Genomic DNA, 20,717 nt, shown 5'->3' on the forward strand with positions numbered 1-20,717 from the left:
AGAGACCCAAAGGAGGTAGAAAACTTTATAGAACAAACGCATGTTTTTACAACATGTTTTTTTTACATTGCAACTACCCTTACACTGCATGTTTAACAACGCATGCCATTACACCGTGTTTTTAAAACCTACCATTACAACGCATTCCATTACAACACCTACCATTACAATGCATACCATTAAATTGCATAATAATTTTAGGGCAACAGTAGGATTACTGTTGGATAGTGTAGGGGTAAAAACTACTATTCCCACTCCAGTGAGTGCAACAGTAGGGTAAGTGTTGGATAGTGCGGGGGTAAAAATGACTATTCCTATCTACCCTAAAACCCATACCCACCCTAAAACTAAAAAAATCTCCATTACTTACCTTATAATGCGTTATAATGGCATTCGTTGTAATGGTATGCTTTTTAATAGCATGCAATGTAAAGGCAGTTGCATTGCAACAGTTGCGTTGTAAAAGCAGTGTGATGTAATGACTGCGTTGTAATGGATGTTTCCCGCCTCCCTGCTTCGATCTCTGCCACAAGAAATTAACCTTACACTTGTTATTGACCGGTCTGATGAGGGCATTAAAAGCATGGAATTTCCATCTCCTGAGTTGCTGGATACCCTCTGCCCCCACGCCATGGGCGGTCGCCGTTGAGGATGCCCCAATGTGTTTGGAATGAGACACGAAACGTGCTGCGTTGACTTCGCCCACGCCAATACCATTTGCAAAACAGATGTGAATAGGAATCTGCTGTTATATGTTCCATCACCACGTATGAAAAGGGGGTCCACCCTCCTGTCTGTCTTGATGGTATCTGTGGGTCAGGCATACGGGGCAGTGTTCAGGAGAAGCAAGGAAATCTGACCACGTGAGTCTGTCCTTTCCCATCTGATTGGTTTTTGAACTCCTCAGGTGTTGCACTAGGAGGCTGGCCCCCATGAACAGGTCCTGCATATCGGGCTGGTTACGATGCAACCTTTTGGGGTTTGCCTGTTTCCTTTCAAACAGGACAGAGCATCTTCATTTATGCTTGAGCCAGAAGGGAGAGCTTGAATTACCGGCAGTGCTTTGATATATTTTGATTGTACAGGTGTATGAGCTCTTCTGCAATTAGTAACAAATTTAGCACGGTGTGCTGTTCTTAACCATGTTGATATTTTGTAGACGTGACCTTACTGCTGAATAATTTTCTGTCGAATCAGGGTACCTAAGTTCTAGTAGATGTTTGCTCATTTGCCCAAGTTGTGTGATCCTGGGTAAAAAGATCTCTGTATTGCTCTCGCTTTCAGTTCCCACAGATGTGAGAGTGCTTGCGAAAAGGCAAATGTGACGTTAAGTGAGCAATACATGCTACATCCAGACAGCAAACGATAACGTAAGAGTTGTTTCTGGAGAGGCTAAATATTAAAAGAACGAAACCTCTGGGTGACATGAATTGGATAACATTGGATAACTGTTGTCAAGAGTCATGCATGCTCCCTGGCACAAGAAGGTCATGCCACCGGGCACATGGAACAAATCTAACTCTGGGCAGGCGCTGGCAGGGGCCTGAGGTCGGGGATGCTGCCGGGTAGACAGAGGCACACGCCGGTGAATGGAGCTCAGGGCGGTGGGCGTGGCTTGGAACAATAACAGCCTCTTGTCTTGTGGCGCTGCCAGGGAAGACCCCGTCTCCGGCTGAGCTGCTGCTGGAGCTGCAGGGGGAGCCGTGGGCGCGCTACTGCCCCTCATACCCGGACAGGTGGCGGCGCAGGTACCCTGCAGCCGGTGCCGAGAGTGGGACGCTCCCCGGCTCGGGCTGAAGGCTGGGTTGCGATGGCAGCGCGGCCAATAAACACAGCCCAAGTGCGCCAGTGACCGAGCCCTCTGATTTGGCTGGTCTCTTAGCTATCTATCCCTCTGGATCAAGTTTGGCACATCAGCAGCGCAGTCGACCTACCTCCCCCTCCCCAGCTCGCTGCCACGGGCTCTGCCTTCCTGGAGCTGCATACAAATCAGGAGGTTGCTTCCATCCAGCGGCTGCCCCTGCGCGCCCCTCCGGTACTCCCACACGCGGGCGGGTGCTGCTGCTGCTGCCTTCTCGCTCCACCGTGCGCCGGGAGGATGCTGCTGGAGTGTGCCAGCGCTTGACACAGCCGCTCTCTGCACCCACCCCTGCGGCACAGGGACCGAGCCGCTGGAGATGCTGAAAGTCACCATGCCCTCCTCGTCGTCCTCTTCGTCCTCCTCGTCAGCATCCTCCTCTGGCTCGTCGTCGTCCTCCCGCTCCGGCAGCGGCGCAGCCGAGTACTGGATTGATGGCTCCAACAAGGACACCCTGACCCGCTACTACGAGCTGGAGTCGGAGCTGGGACGGTAAGCAGAGCCCCGGCGGCGCCTCGCCCTCCCGGGCCGGGCACGGGGTGCCAGCTGTCACTCGCCATCTCCCGCGCGCCGGGCGCCATGCGCGAGCCCCCGTGAGAGACAGGGATGCTCTGGTCTTAGGATGCTATGGCATGTTTGAGGGGAAACGGGGGGCTGTAGCGCCTTTCTGCTGCACTCTGAAGAGGGATGTGCTTGTGACTGTATGTGCACGTTGCCTCACCAGCTTAAGAGGGTGGGGGGCATGATAATGGGTTCAGGTGGCCGCGGTGCCCTTACAGTTGATGAAGGCAGGTGACCCTCCCCCCGTGCATGCCCGGCACACGAGAGAGCACCGGCTCCGAGTTGCAGGTGCAGCTAGCTTTCATCCTACAGACCAAAGGGCTTCCCCTCACTGCCCCCAACAGCTCCCCAGCACGGGTCTTCGTTTAACTGCCCACCTGAGGTCTCCGAGTCCTTGACATCAGAGGATGGTCGTCTTTAGTGCCTCCACGCCGTCCCTGCCCACCACGGGTTCTCTCTCCCTGCCCGTCACAGCCCCCCTCCTGAGACCCGCTCACTACCCACCACCTCTGGTCTTCCCTCAATGCCCACCACAGGGCATCCTGTCACTACACACTCCTGACCACAGGCTCCCTCTTTTCACTTCGGAGAGCAGCCCCTCACAGCCTACCACAGGACCCTTCAATACCCACTCATGTGCCACATCTCACTGGCCACCAGAGCACCACCCACTGTACCCTCCATATTTTCACCACGAAGTTCTCCAAATGTATTCTCACCCCCTGCCCTCCACAACGACCCGCTGTCCAGCATTAAATCGCTGATAACGGCTGCCTCCTCCCCACCCACTAAAAACTATTTTTTCTGCAGACTGCACATCCCACTGCCTGCCCAGCGGTATTCTTCTCACTGCCCATCACAGACCTCTTCCTCACTGCCCACCTCTGCCCTTTCCCACCACTGGCGACCACCAGAGTAACACGCCCGGGCATTGTAGAGCGTGGCTCACAATTCAGGAGCAGAACCCGCTTACATCGAGGGCTCATTGGGGCATCTTGTGTTCTGCAGTCTGTTCTGTGGAGTGTAGTTGAAGCGACAGTAACGCACAGATAGTTGCACGAGCGCCGGCGCGTGTCAGAGGGACCCACGAGCGGCCACATGGGACCCGGAAGTGTGTAGCTCATTGCCCTGCTCCACGCCTGCAGTGAGCTGTGTACAGTAGGACATATATCGACTTGTGACTTTTTGCTGTGCAGTTATAAATATTACTGAAATGTAAATATTATTGCAGGGATAATGAGGGATTTGTGAACGAGCAGGATATTTTATGTTGCCGCTCTTGGTTGCTATTTTCTCAAACCTAAGCCAATGTTTTTCTGCCCCCCCCCCCCCCCCTACAAATAAACGGTGTCGAACAGACTAGCAACCCGCTTTTATCACTTTGCGCGTTGAGCGCTATCCAAAGATTATTATGATATGTACGTTGTTCCGTAGGCATGGCAGTGTACGCATGCAAGTGCATCTAAAAACATTGATGTTTAAATACATATGTGCGGGTTAAAAAGAGCACCTTGTATTAATTCAATGTCATACATTCAAGTCACAAGCGGTTTAGTGTAGTCGTTACTCACATAAAAAGGCAATTCATTTTCCATATTTTCCCAGCTGAAGTCAACTGCCCCAATGGAGCGCCGTCCTCAGCCCCCTTGTCTGTGCCCCCTCTATGGTGTTGCATGTTGCTCCATTTCATGCCCTCCTCCACACCCCCACGTGACTATCCCGTTCCTCTCCACGTGGTGCCCCTCTGTCTCTTTCCACGCTCCGTGACACTGTTAGTAGTTTGCCATTATTTCCCGTGGCCGATACTTTGCTGCAATGTATCTTACACTGCGCTCTGACTGTGTGATCTTGTGGCATTGTTTAGTTCTATAGTGCACACATTGCTTGGGAATAATAAGGCCATGACCCTCACCCACACTCCCACCGCTCCGCCTCAGCAGGTGTTGAGACGGGTCTTTCAACTGGTTGGATTTAGCACGCAGGTGCTTCTTGATGAAGCGAGCTTTGGAGAAAGTTCAATCAATCAATCAGGACATTTGTATAGCGCACTACTCACCCGGGAGGGTCTCAAGGCGCTGGGGGAGAGGGGGTCCGCTACTGCTCAAAAAGCCAGGTCTTGAGTTGCTTCCTGAAGGAGAGATGGTCCTGGGTCAGACGTAGGTGGGTGGGGAGGGAGTTCCATGTCTTGGCTGCCAGGTATGAGAAGGATCTTCCTGCGGCGGGGGCTCTGTGGATGCGTGGAACGGCGCCTATGGAGTTTGGCCACATATGCTCTTAGGGAGGCTGACTAACAGAGCATGGTCCTTGAAACAAGACCAAACCGTTGTTAAGGCATGTGATCCTATAAAAATATATAAATAACATAGCTAAAAAATAAGTGAAGCGCGATCTATGAGGAAAGACATTGCGCCAGCACACAAACCGCAGCTGAGCGCCAATGTAGGAACACTTGCACCATAGTGTAAGGGTGTCTGTGTTTTTGGCATGATTGTTTTTTGCAGGAATTTATCTCTTCAAACAGTCAATCAAAGGAGGCGTTTTCCACATTCTACGTAGAAAGAGAAAAAAACGAGGAGAAATGTAAACTATTCTCCTCGTTACTCCTGCTTTGGGAAAGCGTTAGTTTTGGCGCTCGCCCAGATTTACACTCTGTCGTATATCTGGGGCTGTGTAAAAAACCTTGGATGTGGCATGGGAACACCCACAGCAACCCCCATGGAACATCCCTTTCAGGCAGGGTAAGGCTTTGTCTTACTCATATATTTACAGGGCCATGAAAAGCCACTAAAAGTGATGCTCCGGCAGCGTTAAAGTGCTGTTGGGGCATTAAATATACCCTCAAGTGTGTGCGTGGACGAAGAGAGTCTTTGAGGGAGTTGAGTTTTTCCCTATAGACATTTTTTAAAGAAATAATTCATTTATATATTACGTAACATATATTTTAAATAAACGGCTACAATGTTATACAGAAGGGTGCTGTTATTCGCAGTGAGCACATCATACATCAAAATGATGTGCTAGTGACAGAGCCAGAAGAAGCTCGTGGAGGAACAGTCAGACCATAATGCTTCACCCAGCCAGCCATCATCTGCTCTAAAAGAAAGATCAGATAGGAATCACTTTCCTTCATCTAATAACATCTTCTACAGTGCCCGTAATGCGATATTCCTCTGCTACTCAAAAAGTTTGTATATTCCCAAGGGAGACATTTTGTTCCAGTAAGAATGCTGTTTGCAGCACATGCAAATTTGCTGAGCCAACTAAATGTTCTTCATTTCAAAAATAGAGCCAGAGCACAAGTAAAGACCTCCTTAATGGCAATGGAGGGAGTAAGAATGGCCATTAGGAGTACTGTGAACTCTGAAAATGAATTAAAACCACCTAGGGCTTGTGCAGCGGGGATACTACTGCCATCAGTGTGTCCAGTGGAAGTAATGCCCACAGTAATACAGTGCAATGAAACAGTGCCCTGCAATATACAGTGTCATTCAATAATGACCCTCAAAATATGTGAGCTACACGGGGTCATAGATACCGGGTCACATAAGCAAGCCTTAAACTATTGTGCATTAGCATATCATTTTCTGAACTTTTGTTTCTGCTCAAATAAATAACATTTAGTTGTATAAATTGTAAGATAACTGTACGCATTTCACCCTGGTTGGCTGAAGGCCATTAAATAATGAAGCTGCTCTTATTTTCTGCTATCATTGGGAACAATTGCTTTAATCTTTATAATGCCCTGAAAACTTTACATCTATACTCTTAATAACACAGACACCTCAGCTCAGTTCTCAAAGTTACCCAGAATCCACTAGAGATCTACTATAGGTAATACCAAGAGTTACACAGAACTTACTAGGTCATATTTTCCAGGCTTACATCACCAGAGCCACTCAAAGATCTCAGGGGCATAGTATCAAGGGGGTTTATCTTCACTTTTTTGGCTTTAAAAGTCAAGAAAGTGGAGATAAAATGATCTCCCTATTACCTAGCTGTCGCTAACACCAGTTAGCGACAGCTAGTAGGAGATAGCGACCATCTTGGGCAACCCTTTGCATGTCAGTGAAATTTATTACTAATGACATGCAAAGTGGGCGTGCCAAGATGTTAGCGACTGGAAACAGTTGCTAACATCACTATCTCCTATTACCAACTTTTGGAGATATTCGTGCTAAGCGCGAATATCTCCAAAAGCTAACACCTGCCCCTGAGCAGTTCTTAGCCATGTTATCCAATGGTAGGTGGATAACATGACTAAGAGCAGTAGCTCGGTAATGCATGAATATCACAGACTTTTCAGCGATATTCATTCATTTCGGCCGATTTTTATCGCTCAGGAGATAAACCTTGATAATAGCAAAGTTCCTAAGCGATAAAAATCGCCGCAGCTCGGCGATAAAAATATTGCTGCTAAGCCAACATAGAGATAATTATCGCTAGTTGTTGGTAATATGCCCCTCAGTTTGTTAATTGTGGAATCACTCATACCTCTGTTCTTGCTGGTGCTCAAACGGCAGAGTTATTCTCCTAATATTACCAAGATTCATTCAGAGCTCTCTAGATTGCATACAGAGTTCGCCTTCTGATAGTACCCAATATTTCAGAGCTCTGATCCCCACTCAAATCTCTAGTTATGGCGATACAAAGAATTAGTACTAGCTTTGTTCCTGATACTACATAGTCACTCAGATATCATCTGTTGTTCACATATAAGAGCTCTGCTGCTGGTTATACCCAGGCTAACTCAGTGCTCTGACCTGATACTACAGAACATGCTGAGCTTTGCTTTTGCTAATGCCCGGTTATTCACCAGTAATATTCATTACTCCGAGTCCTGGTCCTCTCGTCCCATTCCTGAGCCCTTCCTTCCGTCCCTGGGGGTTGTTTGTGGTGATTGTGGTTTCTGGGTTTCTTTGGTATTCTCAGGATGTGGTATGACGCGCTTTCCCCTATGTCCTCACCTGGTTGGTGGCGCCATGTTGGGGGAAGTGCTGAAAGCTCTGCTAGGTATTAGGTTTCTAGGAGCAGACTAGCTGCTCACTGTTCAGGAATGGGACGGGAAGACAGGACGAGGAGGTAATGAAAAGGCTCAGGCGCAGCTCAGCCCTTTGTAACACCCTGACTCACACAGCTCTGTTTTAGTAATAGCGGACAGTCCAATCTAAGGCAAAGCTCTGTTTTTGATTACACCCAGCTTCTTTTAATGCTCAGCACTAGATAATGCAAAAACACACCCAGCGCTGCTTCTGGTATTACCCAGGCTCACTCCTTGCTCTGCTACTGATAATACAAACTCAGCTCTGTTTCTGGTAATATCCAGACTTACTCAGTGATTTGTGCAGATAAGACAGACGCACTCAGAGTTCTGCGCCTGGTGATACACATAATTCCATTGATCTCTTCGATATATTATGGCATATAATGTTCACACTACCAAAGAGATCTTGTAGCACAGGTTTCATCATAGTTACCTTAGAACAAATGCTTTCCTGTGGTTTCATAAAGCTGTTGAGATTCGGTGCTTACTGTTTAAGGATTAATGTCTTAATTATTTTGGGAGAAAGATTCAATAAATTTGTCTTTGCACTGAGAATGCTCTGCTTAGCCTATATTTGATTTCAGCTTATTGGATTTTCATAAGCAATTTTGTCTTGTGTTTTTAGATTTCTCACTTGGCAATATAAAGAAATGCAGCTGGAGAGCTATTAACAGCCTTTTTGCTCATGTACTTGAACAGAACAACAATTTTACATCGGATTTGATTTTTCATTGACGATCATGTACTTTTTAGGCTGAAGCCTACGATACAGTGCAGCTGTCTGGTTTGCTAATGACATCTTGGGGCATTCGGAAAGCGTCCCTAGGAATGCATTTTCCTGTTGCTTACCATTGACTTTGTGGTTTGTAAGTCGCATTTGCTTGCTTTAAGTTTGCTGTCTCTATTTGTTTTAAGCTGTCCAGCTTAATTTTGTACTTTTCATTGCCCAAACTCTATTTACTGAATTTTTCCATTGGTACTGAATTTCTGTAAACAGGCCTTTAATGATTGCTCTTATCTTGTTTAATTTGCTGTGAGTTCACAGACAGAAGTCAAACATCACATGTTGTGTTCCAGAGATCTTGATGTTTACTTTTCTTGAGAGAGGATATATGTGACAATCATACCGTTTCTCAGGGTGTGCTGAATGTTTTTTCTTTTCCCAGCATAAAACAACATTGAAATGTCTGTAATTGAACTGTGCAGACATTTCAGACTATGGAAAGCACAAATGAAGCACATTTTTTTGTAATTCTGAAGTGTGGTGTAAGCAAATATTTGAATACGACAAAAATAAATCAATACACTAGGCGATGACATTTCCACACAATATCGTTTGTGCATTGTATATTTTCATCAGTACAACTGCATGGCTCTGCAAATGTAATGGTCAATTTCATTGAAGATTTGTTGTTTGTAATGGCAGTGCTCTACCACACCATGCCCGCTCCTCTCCACTCTGCACCATTCCACACCAGTGCACTCTCCTCTGTACCACTTCACACTACGTCACACCATATTGCGTCACTGCGCTCTACTGTGCACCACTCCACTTTATGCTACTTCACTAGATGCATCTCTACTCTACACCAGTCTACTCTATGCTAATGCACTCTAACCTACACTCCTCTACTATGCACCGCTGCACTCTTCACCACTACACTCTCAGCCAATCCTCTCTAAATCCCTCTGATCTACTCTGCACTGCTGCACTCCACTCTGAAACAATCTACTCTACGCTACTCTATTCCACTCTGCGCCATTTCACTCTATGCCACTCCATGCCACTGCACTCCACACCAATGCATTCTGCACCACTTTACTCAAAACCAGTCCACTCTACACCACCCCACTCAATGCCAATCTACTCCGCACCACTGCGCTGTATGCTTCTATACTCTACTTTGCTTTGAAACACTCTACTCTATGCCTCTGCACTCTACGGTACTCTACTCTACACCATTGCAATCTATGCCACTTTTTCTCTGCACAACACTCTATGCCATTGCACTCTATGCCACTTAACTCTACTCTGAAACAATCTACTCTATACCTCCCTATTACACTCTGCGATATTCCACTCTACCCCACTCTACTCTTTTCATAAAGCTCTTTCTTCTCAGGGACCCTCTTTTATTTCTTCTCTTTTGCATCGATATGTTCCTCAGCGCGACCTCCGCTCTTCCACTCACAATCTCCTCACCCCCGCTCCTTTAGACGGAAAAAACATGGAGGATTGCGGCTCTCTACACAGGCCCCTCTTTTTTGGAATTCCCTTCCCCCTGCACTGCGTCTTCTTCCCTCCCATGCTCACTTCAGAAAATCCTTGAAAACTTGGTTCTTTTCATTAGCATACAACTGAGTTCTTCAGACCAGTTTCAGACAGCTTTTCTACCCCAGCGCCAAGATACCGTAGGTGAATGTGCGCTTGACAAATATCATTTATCATATCATATCATCATACTCTATGCAGCTGCAATCTAAGCTGTGCCACTGCACTGTATGCCAATGTATTCTATATCACTTTACTCAAAACCAATCCACTCTATACCAATCTACTCTAAACCACTGTACTTTACGCCACTTCATTCTAGTCCTCTAGATCTATACTATACAACACCCCACTACAATACTCCACTTTATGGAACTCTACTCCATTAAACTCCACTCCACTCTATGACTCTACTCCACTCTGCAAAACTGTACTCCACTCTTAAACACTACTCCACTATACAACACTCTTTGCAACTTCCTCTATGCCACTACACTCCTCTCTATTCTACAACACACTACTCCATTCTACTCAACTCCACGGCTTCACACTACTCCATTCTACTCAACTCCACTGCTTCTCACTACGTCACTCAACTTTATGCCACTCCACTCTGACACTCTGTGTACCTTCACTCTACTCTGTGCCACTCCACTTGACAACACTCTGCTCCACTTTATGCCATTCCATTCTCCTACACTACTCTACTTTATACCACTCCACTCCATGACAATCTACTCTGCTCTACATCACTCTACTCTATAACACTCTACCCCACTTTACACAAAAACCCTCTACTACACCACTCCACTCTGCTCTACATATTCCACGACACTCTGTGCCACTCCTCCCTACAACACTCTACTGCACTCAGACACTCCACTCCCCTTAATGCCACTCAACTATAATCCTTTCCAGTCTACTACAGCCTAATTCCTCTGCAACACCCCACAACACTCTACACCATGACACTCCTCTTCACTTCACTCTGCGCCACTCAACTTACTCGGCACCACTCTAAGGCACTCCATACCGCTCTATGCTACTTCACGACTAACTATGCCACTCCATAACGCTTAACTCTGCTCCACTTTATGACACTTCATTTCACTCCACTCTCCTTTACTTCACTAACTTTTATTCATGCTGAACAGTAGCCACGCTGGTGTACAACATGGTTTAAACATATTGGCAAAACCAATAGCTCTTGCGTAGGTGAGACCCTTTGGCTTTGCCAATGCTTGTTGATATTATTAACACTTCCAGTGCTTTACTCTTGATGTCACAGGGGCTCTATTATGTATAGGGCGCACTTTTCCTATTTCTGCCTGGCGCACCTTAGAAAAGGGGCGCAGGGCAAAAAAAGGGAAAGTGAGCCCTGATATTTAGATTGTGCTGCCCCCAGGGCAGCCGTAAACTTATGCTGCCATGGAGGCAGCACATTCAGGTGAAAAGCAGAGCAGCTTTGAAGCAACCGCTCCGTGATTCACTGTGAAGGTGGCAACCCATGCACTTTTAAAGGGGATTAGTGATAGCCTTGCAGGCGTGTGCAGTGAGTTTTATTTTTATTTTATTTATTTATTTGCAAAGTTTTCTATAGTGCTGGCTAGACCCGTTGGTATCAGAGCGCTTTACATGAGGATCAGCAATTTACATGTTACATAATTACATCAATTACAGGAGCCAAGTATAGACATAAGACAAAAACATGAGATTACACAATAATATGGGTAATTAGCGTGTAGTATAGCCAAGACACAGGGATGAGACGGGGAGGGTAAGGAAACACTGCAGGGAGACGAGGAAAACAATGTCAGATGTCTGGCTTGGAAGATGATGGCCGAGGGGGTGAGCCAGAGCCAAACTCCTCTATAGCTGCATAGGACAGCTCCACCTGGCATCGGCCAAGGTTGCTCGGGTTCTGCGTTAAGTATGAACAGTTAAGGAATCTACCCAGCGGGCATCGTCATAGTTCCATTAAAAGCACCGGTCTGGGAAGCTCCAACCGCCCCGTCCTCCAGCTCGCCCCCAGGTCAAGAGTGGGGAGAGAAGAGGGGCAAGGGACAGTTCCAAAGTGCGCAGAATTGTGGGCCAACCAATCGTTCTTGCTTTCAGTCCTCCTGGCGGGAGTGAAACTGAAGAGGAGTTGTGCATAGAAACCTGATCCTCATCAGAATTTAGTCCACTACAGGCCCCCATTGTGACATTGCAGATATTGCACAGGGCGCCATTTTAGAATCAGGCAAGCCCAGGCCCGACCTAAAGTGAGTGACGGCACCTGCCTGCAAGGGGTTGTCGAGAAGGTCCATAAGACCTCCTTTCCTCCCTTCAGAGGGCTGCTGCCAAAGGGTGCACTGATGGTGTACCAACATTTAGGTTGCACACTGTCAGTGCATCGCCTGAGTGCTTCTTTGCCTCTGCACCAGCGTCTATAATACTGTGCAGAGGTAAAGGAATTCCCTCATGCAAACGAGGAAACTTCTTCTTGAGAAAGCAATGGTGCTGTATGTACGCCAGTGGTTTCAGTAGTAGAGAAGGGACTGCACGCGTGTCTGCGACCCCTTCTTTAATACCAAAGTGCCCCAGGATGCGCAACGCAGGCGCAAATGCCTGTTGCTCCCCCAGGGCACTCCGGTAATATGGCCCTAGGAGTTACTTAGTACACACCCTGTTGCCATTGTGCCATTGGGGTGCTCGTGTCAATGGAGCACAGTTTTCACCAATGTATTTTCTTACACTTCTTAATACAATACCTTTTCCAGGTCATGACATCATTGAGTAAAGTGGCTGCCAGCCTTGATGGGTGGAAGTGGTAAGTCCTGAGACACTATACCAATCGGCCTGACAGGAAGAGCTGTACCAATTCTTTCTTTGCCAATTCAGACAGTGCGCCCTCTTATCACACATCATGTAAGATAACATTGAAAAGAGTTGTATAAATGTACTTTACTTTGTTTATATATTTGTGTGAAGACTACTCTTTTGCTTGAATAGCTATCTTTATTTACAACCCTGTTAACTTATGACCAAGATTCTTGTAAAGAATTCTAAAAAACGTTTAGCTGGTTTTCCCTAAGAGAACATTAAAGTAGTGGTACTGATTAGTTTTATTGTTTCTACCAGCTAACTGTGTGTTGAGGTTAATAAATTGCATATGCGTGACACCGTATTTCTGACGAATTTCAGCCATTCGCTTGAGGGATGGTCAATCACATCAGGATCAGCCACAGGAGTATTTTTGTCTCACCTTCTGTTTGGGTGCACCCATCCGCTGGTGTGAACATAAGCTTCTATTGGAATTCTCCAGGGCATATTATCAAGCCCATTATCGCCTCTTTAGTGGCAGTTTTTTGCCGCTAAACCGGCGATAATTTTAACGCCGTACTTGATAATATGCCCCTTAATTCTTCATATCATCCAATCATTGTTTATTCAAAGCAATCCTTTCATAATTTTTTTTGCATTGAAACAGGCATTTTTTAAACTGTTTTGTCTGCTCTCTCGTGAAATTGTCAAGCCTTTAGGCTTTGCCCGTGTTTTTATGAATTGATATTTTTCAGTAAAATCTTATTTTTGTGTTTGTTATAACACCTTTTACATTCCTCACCCTTTCATCTATCAAGGACCCCAGCAAAGTTCATTTCAAGACCGATCATCAGTTTGCCAACATAATATAAAGTACAGGCACCCCTCAAGCACAACACATTTGTTTTTTTCAGCTTTTGACGATGGATGAATTCAAGAACACAGTACAATATTCCGTAGTTTTCAGGTATATTCTTAATTTCAATATTGTGTTGTACTTTTTGTAGTTTATGGATTTGCAAAGTTCAGCCAGCAATGGGCTTCACTCTCTTTGCAAGCAGGCCTATGGCTTTCTCACAGCTTCTAATTGATTCCAATATGGTTCCGAGACCAGAGCACATAGAAACAGATACAAATCACGCAGGAGATGAACAGGATCTGGCATCCTACAGACATTACAACAGATTTGATTAACTTTGGCTTTTTTTAAACACCCTTTTAATAAAGCAAGAACAAACTATACAAAATGATTCCATTCTTTATTCCTTTCAGGTCTTGTGTGGGGAGGGTACTGCCGCTGCAGCGCCATTGGGTCCAATGTCACAACCATCTGGAGTTCTGGACTTTTTGGTTCCGTCCAGAGGTGTCAGGGAACAACACCCAAAGACCCCGGAGTTCCACCTGCCTTGGTGCGCAAATGAACAGAAACACGGGCTTCTCGATGGTGGCGTCAAAGACCAAAGGTTTATTACTGCAGGGACACAGAAATCACAGAATCTACACACGGGCAGAGACTAGGAGACTGTTCGATTTGTACATTGAGGGTTGCTCCTTATATACCAAAAATTGTGCTTCAGGCAAATATTTCACATGTCAGTACATTCCCAAACCTTTGTGTCTTAAACAATAAATATTTGGCGTTACACAGGAACTGTCGATAATATCTGATGCCAAACATCACAAAGAGGGGTTCCCACTAGTCCATCACAATCCCTTGTCAATATTGCATTCAAGTGCCGGACCGCCTCATCGTAAAGTTCGTTACCTCCCCCTAATAAAGGCCCAGAAGGAAAGGAGCAGAGCCAGGTGCAGAAGATAGGAAAGCGGGATAAGAGATGTTTGTGGGTTGTAAATGGGCAAGGCTATCAGCTTCGGCCGCCTAATCATGATCAGGACAATGGACAGGAAAACCAGTTCAGGTGGGCTGGCCTCGGGCAGAGGAGGCAGCCTTTGTCGAGTCATGCAGCTTCAGCGTGATCTAGTTTAAGGTGTACGTGTCATGTAAGAGGTGAATCTCCGGCTAAGGCTACGTGTCCTTAATCAAAGTGGAGTGAATGAAGTGATCAGAGGCTATTGCATATGTGAGGGCAAGGAAACACAAAATGGCGGCCATGATCTAAGATGGATGCCATGGGTAGATCAGAAATGTGTTCATAACAGGAGTGCTCTTGCTCGTATCGTAGCGAAAACACCAGGATATGCTAAATGGATCATTTGCGGTTCGCTGATACTAATATTATGTATTTCCGACAAACTTGAAAACACGGGTTCAAATCGTCACGGAACCTCAGACCCTCCTTTTGCCCTTACATAGGCAATTACTCAGTCTATATCAGAGTCTAGTTCTATACTCATCAGGTCAGTGACATGTTGTTGTATCATCATCCTTTCTCGTGCCTTTTCTCCAAACGCAGGTGGTTTCCTAAAACAGGTTGCAGCACAAAGGCCACACAGGGCTGGACCACACTGGATAATCAGGCAGCATGAGAAGAGGAATACTAAGATGACACCAATGACCATTAGAACCTTCCATCCCCACGCTGAGATCAGAGTCCAAAACCACTCCATAAAGGACCAGTTTCCCTTGTCTACATGTATAGAGTCGGAAATCTTGTGTAGCTTAGAGATCGCCTCATAGACTGTTGGAGCATTATTAGGAATAAAGACACAGTAGCTCGATTGGATCATTCTGCATACCCCACCTCGGTCTGCAAGGATAACGTCTAAAACCATACGGTTTTGCAATGTCATGAGTCTGTCCGCTTGAAGCTCAGCTGTTAGGTTGCTAAGGGCACCAGCAGTTTCGGTAATAGTAGATTCAACTACCCGTGTTAGCTGACGTATGTTTCTACTATTGGCCATAGGCCCCCAAAACGGAAGGAAGCCTTTGAAGAAGTCTCCAGCTTCCTGACCAGCAGTATCTTCCTTGCTGAAGACACCTCTCGCTACTCTGGTTCTGTGGTAATCAGATGAAGCAGTGTATGTTGGAGGCAACAATCGAGCAATATAGCATGAACCTGAAAAGTCTGCAGGCAACCATGTATAAGCTTGGTCTCGACAAATGAAATAGGTACCCCTAGCAGTAAGGAAGGCAGGGGAAGAGTTAGCCGGAAACACATAAGTCTCAACGCACTCACTCCTCCCTAGCTGAGCTCTCGGATTTCTCCCATTACCTTGCAAACAGACCTGACCTCGGTGAGGTACGACCCAGATTGGAGTTGAGCTTTTACGCTTGCTTTCTCCTAAACTAAGGCGATACTCTGAAGTATTCCAACTCAAATACACCCGTAGTTCGTCTCTAGGGTATGATGGAGTATTATTGACATCCTTGATCATGTCAATAATTCCCTGGACTAAAGCTTTGTTGGCAGAGTTATATTTAGTGGAACGTGGTGGACGCGAAGGATAGGTCTCAAGGGCATAAGCAAAGATGGTTTGAAGGGCCTGAAACGATCCATTGTAGCTGAAAGGCAAAACCAGATAGGGAATACCTTTATCCATAGTGTGGGGTATCAAGCCACACACCCAGCAGTCTGTAGTGTTAACTACCAGTTGGTGTTGGTGCAAGAGCTGTACAAAAGTGTTGTTAATGAATTCTGAGCGTCGGGCTTGCTCATGTTCAGGAAACGAGTGAAAAGAGTGTATAGAAGAAACAGTAGAAGTAGCAGGATCAAGGGGATGTACTGTAGCAACTGGCACAAAAATCAGATTTATACTAAGGACGATTCCACCCACCAATGTTGCTAAAATAATCAAAAATGTAACGGCACATTGCATCAAAAAGCATTTGCTACGAAGAATTTTGTACAGTCTGTTTCTGCGAACATAAATCACATTTTCTCGTTGCAGCGCAGGAAGCTCCATCTTCTACAATCCGCTCGCGACCACTGATGATGTGTACGCAGATGAAAATGCCTCTGTCAGCCCTGGGAGTTCCCAAAACCAACAGAAAGATCGACCTTGTGTCAGACCCCTGCAAATTCAAACTAGGCACACAGCCACGACCCTACGGCTACCCAGACGGCAAGGCAATTTTAAAAACAAACAATAGCAAACTTCCTGGCTGAAGGCAAATGTTCAATATCAAAAGTTCAATATATATAAAAATCACAATATGCAGTTGCCTGCTTTATTTGTCCGTTTTGCGTTTTCTCAAATTGTATTTCTGTTTCGCAGGTATCGTCTGATCGGTAAATAGTGTATCATTAGCAGCTGTTGTAGTGTTTAAGTTCGCAGATAACAAAGTGTCTTCTGATGCTGGAGACAAATGTTTAATGTTCGAAGGAGTTTTCTCAGGAGGAGAGTCAGGTTTCAAAGTGTCAGTAATCAAATCGGCATCACTGAAAGGGATAAATTTCGGCGTGATTTCAGATTCAGAGGCACCAATTCCCTTCTTCACCCAGTCGTCGTAAGGTAGTGGCAACGGAACACGCTTTACGTGAGAAGCGTGAATCAAGTGCTTGCGGCCAGCAACACGTACGGCTGTCCTCGTTGCTAGCAGGACCTGGAAGGGGCCGATGTAGCGAGGCTGAAGATTCTTTGTCCTCGCGAAGTTTCTGACCACCACTTGGTCGCCGGGTTTCAGTTGATGCCCTGGACTCTCCGGAGGCTTTGGTAGTGCATCGAAAACCTGTTGATGAATAAGACTCAATTTAGCAGTCAAGTCGTAAAGGTAGTCTATCAACATAGGATATTCCAGCTGTCTGAACTCCCTTGGTCTTGGCACCCCCCAAATATTAGCAGGACGACCAAATACAATCTCGTAAGGGCTAAGCCCCACTCGAGAATGTACAGTCGCTCTTGTGGATAACAGAGCCAAAGGAAGTGCATCTGGCCAAGCCAAACCTGTGGATGCTTGTATTTTGGCTATCTTCAGCTTGAGGGTGCCATTATAACCCTCCACTAGACCAGCTGACTGGGGATGGTTCGCACTATGAAATTTTTGTTTCAAACCTAGGCCTGCACACACACTCTGCATAACTTTCCCTATAAACTCACTTCCGTTATCTGACCATACAATCCGTGGCATTCCAAATCTAGGGAAATATTCTTTGAGAAGAATTTTGGCAGTTGATAAGGCAGTATTGTCCTTCAGTGGGTATGCTTCTATCCACCTGGAAAAAGCACAAACCACCACCAAGACGTATTTCAAATTATTACAGCGTTCCATGTGAATGAAATCTAACTGAATCACTTCAAAGGGACAGGAAGGAGGAGCGAAATGACCAGCTGGAGTTGGAGTTCCCTTGCCAGGGTTATGCATCAAGCACACCATACAATTTTTCACCACTCTCTCTGCACACTTACTGATCCCATCATTCTTCCAGACCGGAGCCAACATCTTACAGATACCTTTAGAACTTATATGCGCTACTCCGTGCGCCATTGTCACTACTGCAAGCACATACGCATCCGGCAACATCCAACGTTGCTGCTCTGTCAAATCAATCCAACATCCATTCGAGTCCAACTTGCCCGTACCCTCTCTCCATACACGTTTCTCTTCCTCAGTTGCTTCTCTCTGAATCTCTTTCAAACTTTCCATTGTATCTTCACACATCCCAGACTCAGCGATCCATCTTGCAGACGTTGCAACATACATTCTACTCATCACATCTCTAGCTGTCTGTTTAGCAATTTCATCAGCAAAAGCATTCCCACGTCCAACATCATCCGTGATTGCTTTATGAGCACTGCACTTCACAATTGCAACTTCAGTCGGCAAGGTTAAAGATTCCAACAAGTCGTTAACTAGCTGACCATGCTGGATCTTAGTCCCATGGGACGTAATGAAACCTCTTTCTCTCCATAACCGGCCAAAACTATGGGCCACGCCAAATGCGTACTGACTATCTGTGAATACATTCACTCTCTTTCCCTCAGCTAAAACACATGCTCTCGTTAGAGCTATTAATTCTGCAGCTTGGGCAGAATTCTGACTCACTCTTGCAGTCTCCACAATCGTCTTCAAAGTCGTCACCGCGTAAGCAGCAGTCACATCACCATTCTCCAATTTAAAACATGACCCGTCCACATATAGCGTACCATCCGGATCTGACAACGGAGTATCTTTAAGGTCAATTCGTCCTTTTGTCTCTTCCTCTGTTTTAAAATAGCAGTCATGTGACTCAGAATCACTCGACTCTTGATCAGTCGGCAACAGTGTTGCTGGATTCAATACATTACACCTTTTGATCTGAATATGACTCGCTAGTAGTGTCAGTTCGTAACCAGATAATCTCGCACTGGTAAGGTGTTGTGTCTTCGTTCGGTTCATGAGTGTATCCACTGCATGAGGAACCATGACCACTAGCATGTTGTTCATCACCAAACCAGCAGATTGCCGAATGGAAGCCGCAGCTGCCGCTGTAGCCCTCAAACAACTAGGCAACGCTCTGGCTACCGGATCTAATGTTGATGAGAAATACGCACAAGGGCGTTGTTTATCACCAAACTTCTGTGTCAGGACACTCAACGCGCAACCTTCTCTCTCGTGAACGTAGAGCGTGAATGGTTTACTGTAATCAGGTGTACCCAATACAGGAGCTGAACACAAGGCTTTTCGTAATTCGGTAAAGCTCTCTTGACATTCATCAGACCATGGCACCGGACTCGGAACATTTTTCCCAGTCAAAGCTACCAATGGCTTCGCTAAAAGAGAAAAATTTGGAATCCACTGCCTACAGTAGGAGGTAATACCTAAAAAGGCACGTACTTCTCTCTGTGTGCGTGGAACACTCATTTGCGTAATTGCTTTTATTCTCTCTGGGGTCAACTTCCTTCCCTCCTTTGACAAGAGATGACCTAGGTAGGTCACTTCTTGGCAGCAGTATTGCATCTTGGAAGGTGATACTTTGTGATTCAAATCAGACAAATGATGTAACAACGATACTGTAGCTGCTTTGCAAGTTTCCTTGTCATCGGCAGCCACTAAAAGATCATCTACGTACTGTACTAGGGCAGAACCTGGAGGAAGGACAAAAGAATCTAGCTGACTTTTTAATGCTTGACTATAAATAGATGGACTCTCACAGTAGCCTTGTGGAGCGCGTTTAAATCTGAAACTTCGACCTCCTAGACAGAAGCCAAAAATATCCCTGCTTTCCTCGGCTATCGGAATGCTGAAAAAGGCATTCTTCAAGTCGATGACTGAGAACCAATTGGCTGTAGCAGGAATCAATGTTAACAAGGCAGTAATGTCTGGAACCACAGGAAACTGCGGAACCACAATCTTATTAACTTCTCTAAGGTCTATGACAAACCTATATACTGGAGGTTTCGTAGGATCAGTTCGTTTCAGAATTGGCAATACAGGACTATTACAAACATTTCCTCGAGTTTCTTCAACCACACCTTTCTTAATCAAATCTTGCACAATCAATAAAAGTGCACGTTCTCCTTCACTCGATATTTTATATTGGGGAATTCTCGGAAATTTTACATTTGCTTTCAAAGTTACTACATACGGTGGTATTTCTAAAAGGCCTACATCATTAGGACCAGTCGCCCAAAGAGAATTAGGGAGTGAGCGCAGCTCTGGCGGGAGTGCGTCCATTGACAAGTACATCGGAGAAGTGAGTCTTTTACCCAAAGTAAGCTGTACTCCTTCCGGAGAACAGTACAGTGTCGCATATAGTCGTTTTAACAAATCTAAACCAAGCAGATTTTCATTACAACCTGTCGTCAAAATCAAGGGTGCTTTCAATTGGCATGGTCCAACAGAAATAGACAAAGGATTAGATATCGGGTTGTAAACAGGGGCGCCTGAAAAACCTACGGAAACATTTGTTGAGCCAGACAAAGGTGCGCCAGGGAGTTTCGCATGAATTATAGAACTTTTTGCGGCACCAGTATCCAACAGAAACGGTTCGACTACACCTGATGTTGCTACTGCGACATAAGGCCCACTCTGATCCACTGGAACTGATACTACTCCCTCTCTCTGTCCATGGCTGTCCTAGTACCCATTTTGCTGGAATCCCTCATCAACTTCACAATAATCCTCAACAAGATATTGCTGAGATCTATTCTGTTGAGCTGACTGTACGTTTCGTTGATCAAAGTGATTAGAGGGACGATCATTCGTTTGCGGAGGCATAGCACCTCGCCCTCGACCTCTAGAATTCTGCGCAAAACCACCACGACCTCTCTGAGCTGCTGCTGCATTACTTTGCGCTAAA

At 45.8% G+C, this 20,717-nt stretch overlaps 1 protein-coding gene across 2 annotated transcripts in view; it reads left to right on the forward strand.

Annotated features, from left to right (window-relative positions):
- The first annotated feature begins 1,664 nt into the window (after positions 1-1,664).
- CAMK4 (calcium/calmodulin dependent protein kinase IV) overlaps positions 1,665-20,717 on the forward strand; it is a 1,210,775-nt gene continuing 1,191,722 nt past the window's right edge. Inside the window, exon 1 of one of the 2 annotated variants that reach the window (XM_086961011.1) lies at positions 1,665-2,350. In XM_086961011.1, the coding sequence (XP_086817137.1) occupies positions 2,178-2,350 (173 nt within the window). In that variant the 5' untranslated portion in view covers positions 1,665-2,177. The remainder of the gene's footprint in view (positions 2,351-20,717) is intronic. The other variant, XM_086961012.1, reaches the window with a different exon arrangement.

This window comes from Lissotriton vulgaris, chromosome 3_1 (genome assembly GCF_964263255.1).
Source record: "Lissotriton vulgaris chromosome 3_1, aLisVul1.2, whole genome shotgun sequence".
Classification (NCBI taxonomy): Eukaryota; Metazoa; Chordata; class Amphibia; order Caudata; family Salamandridae; genus Lissotriton; species Lissotriton vulgaris.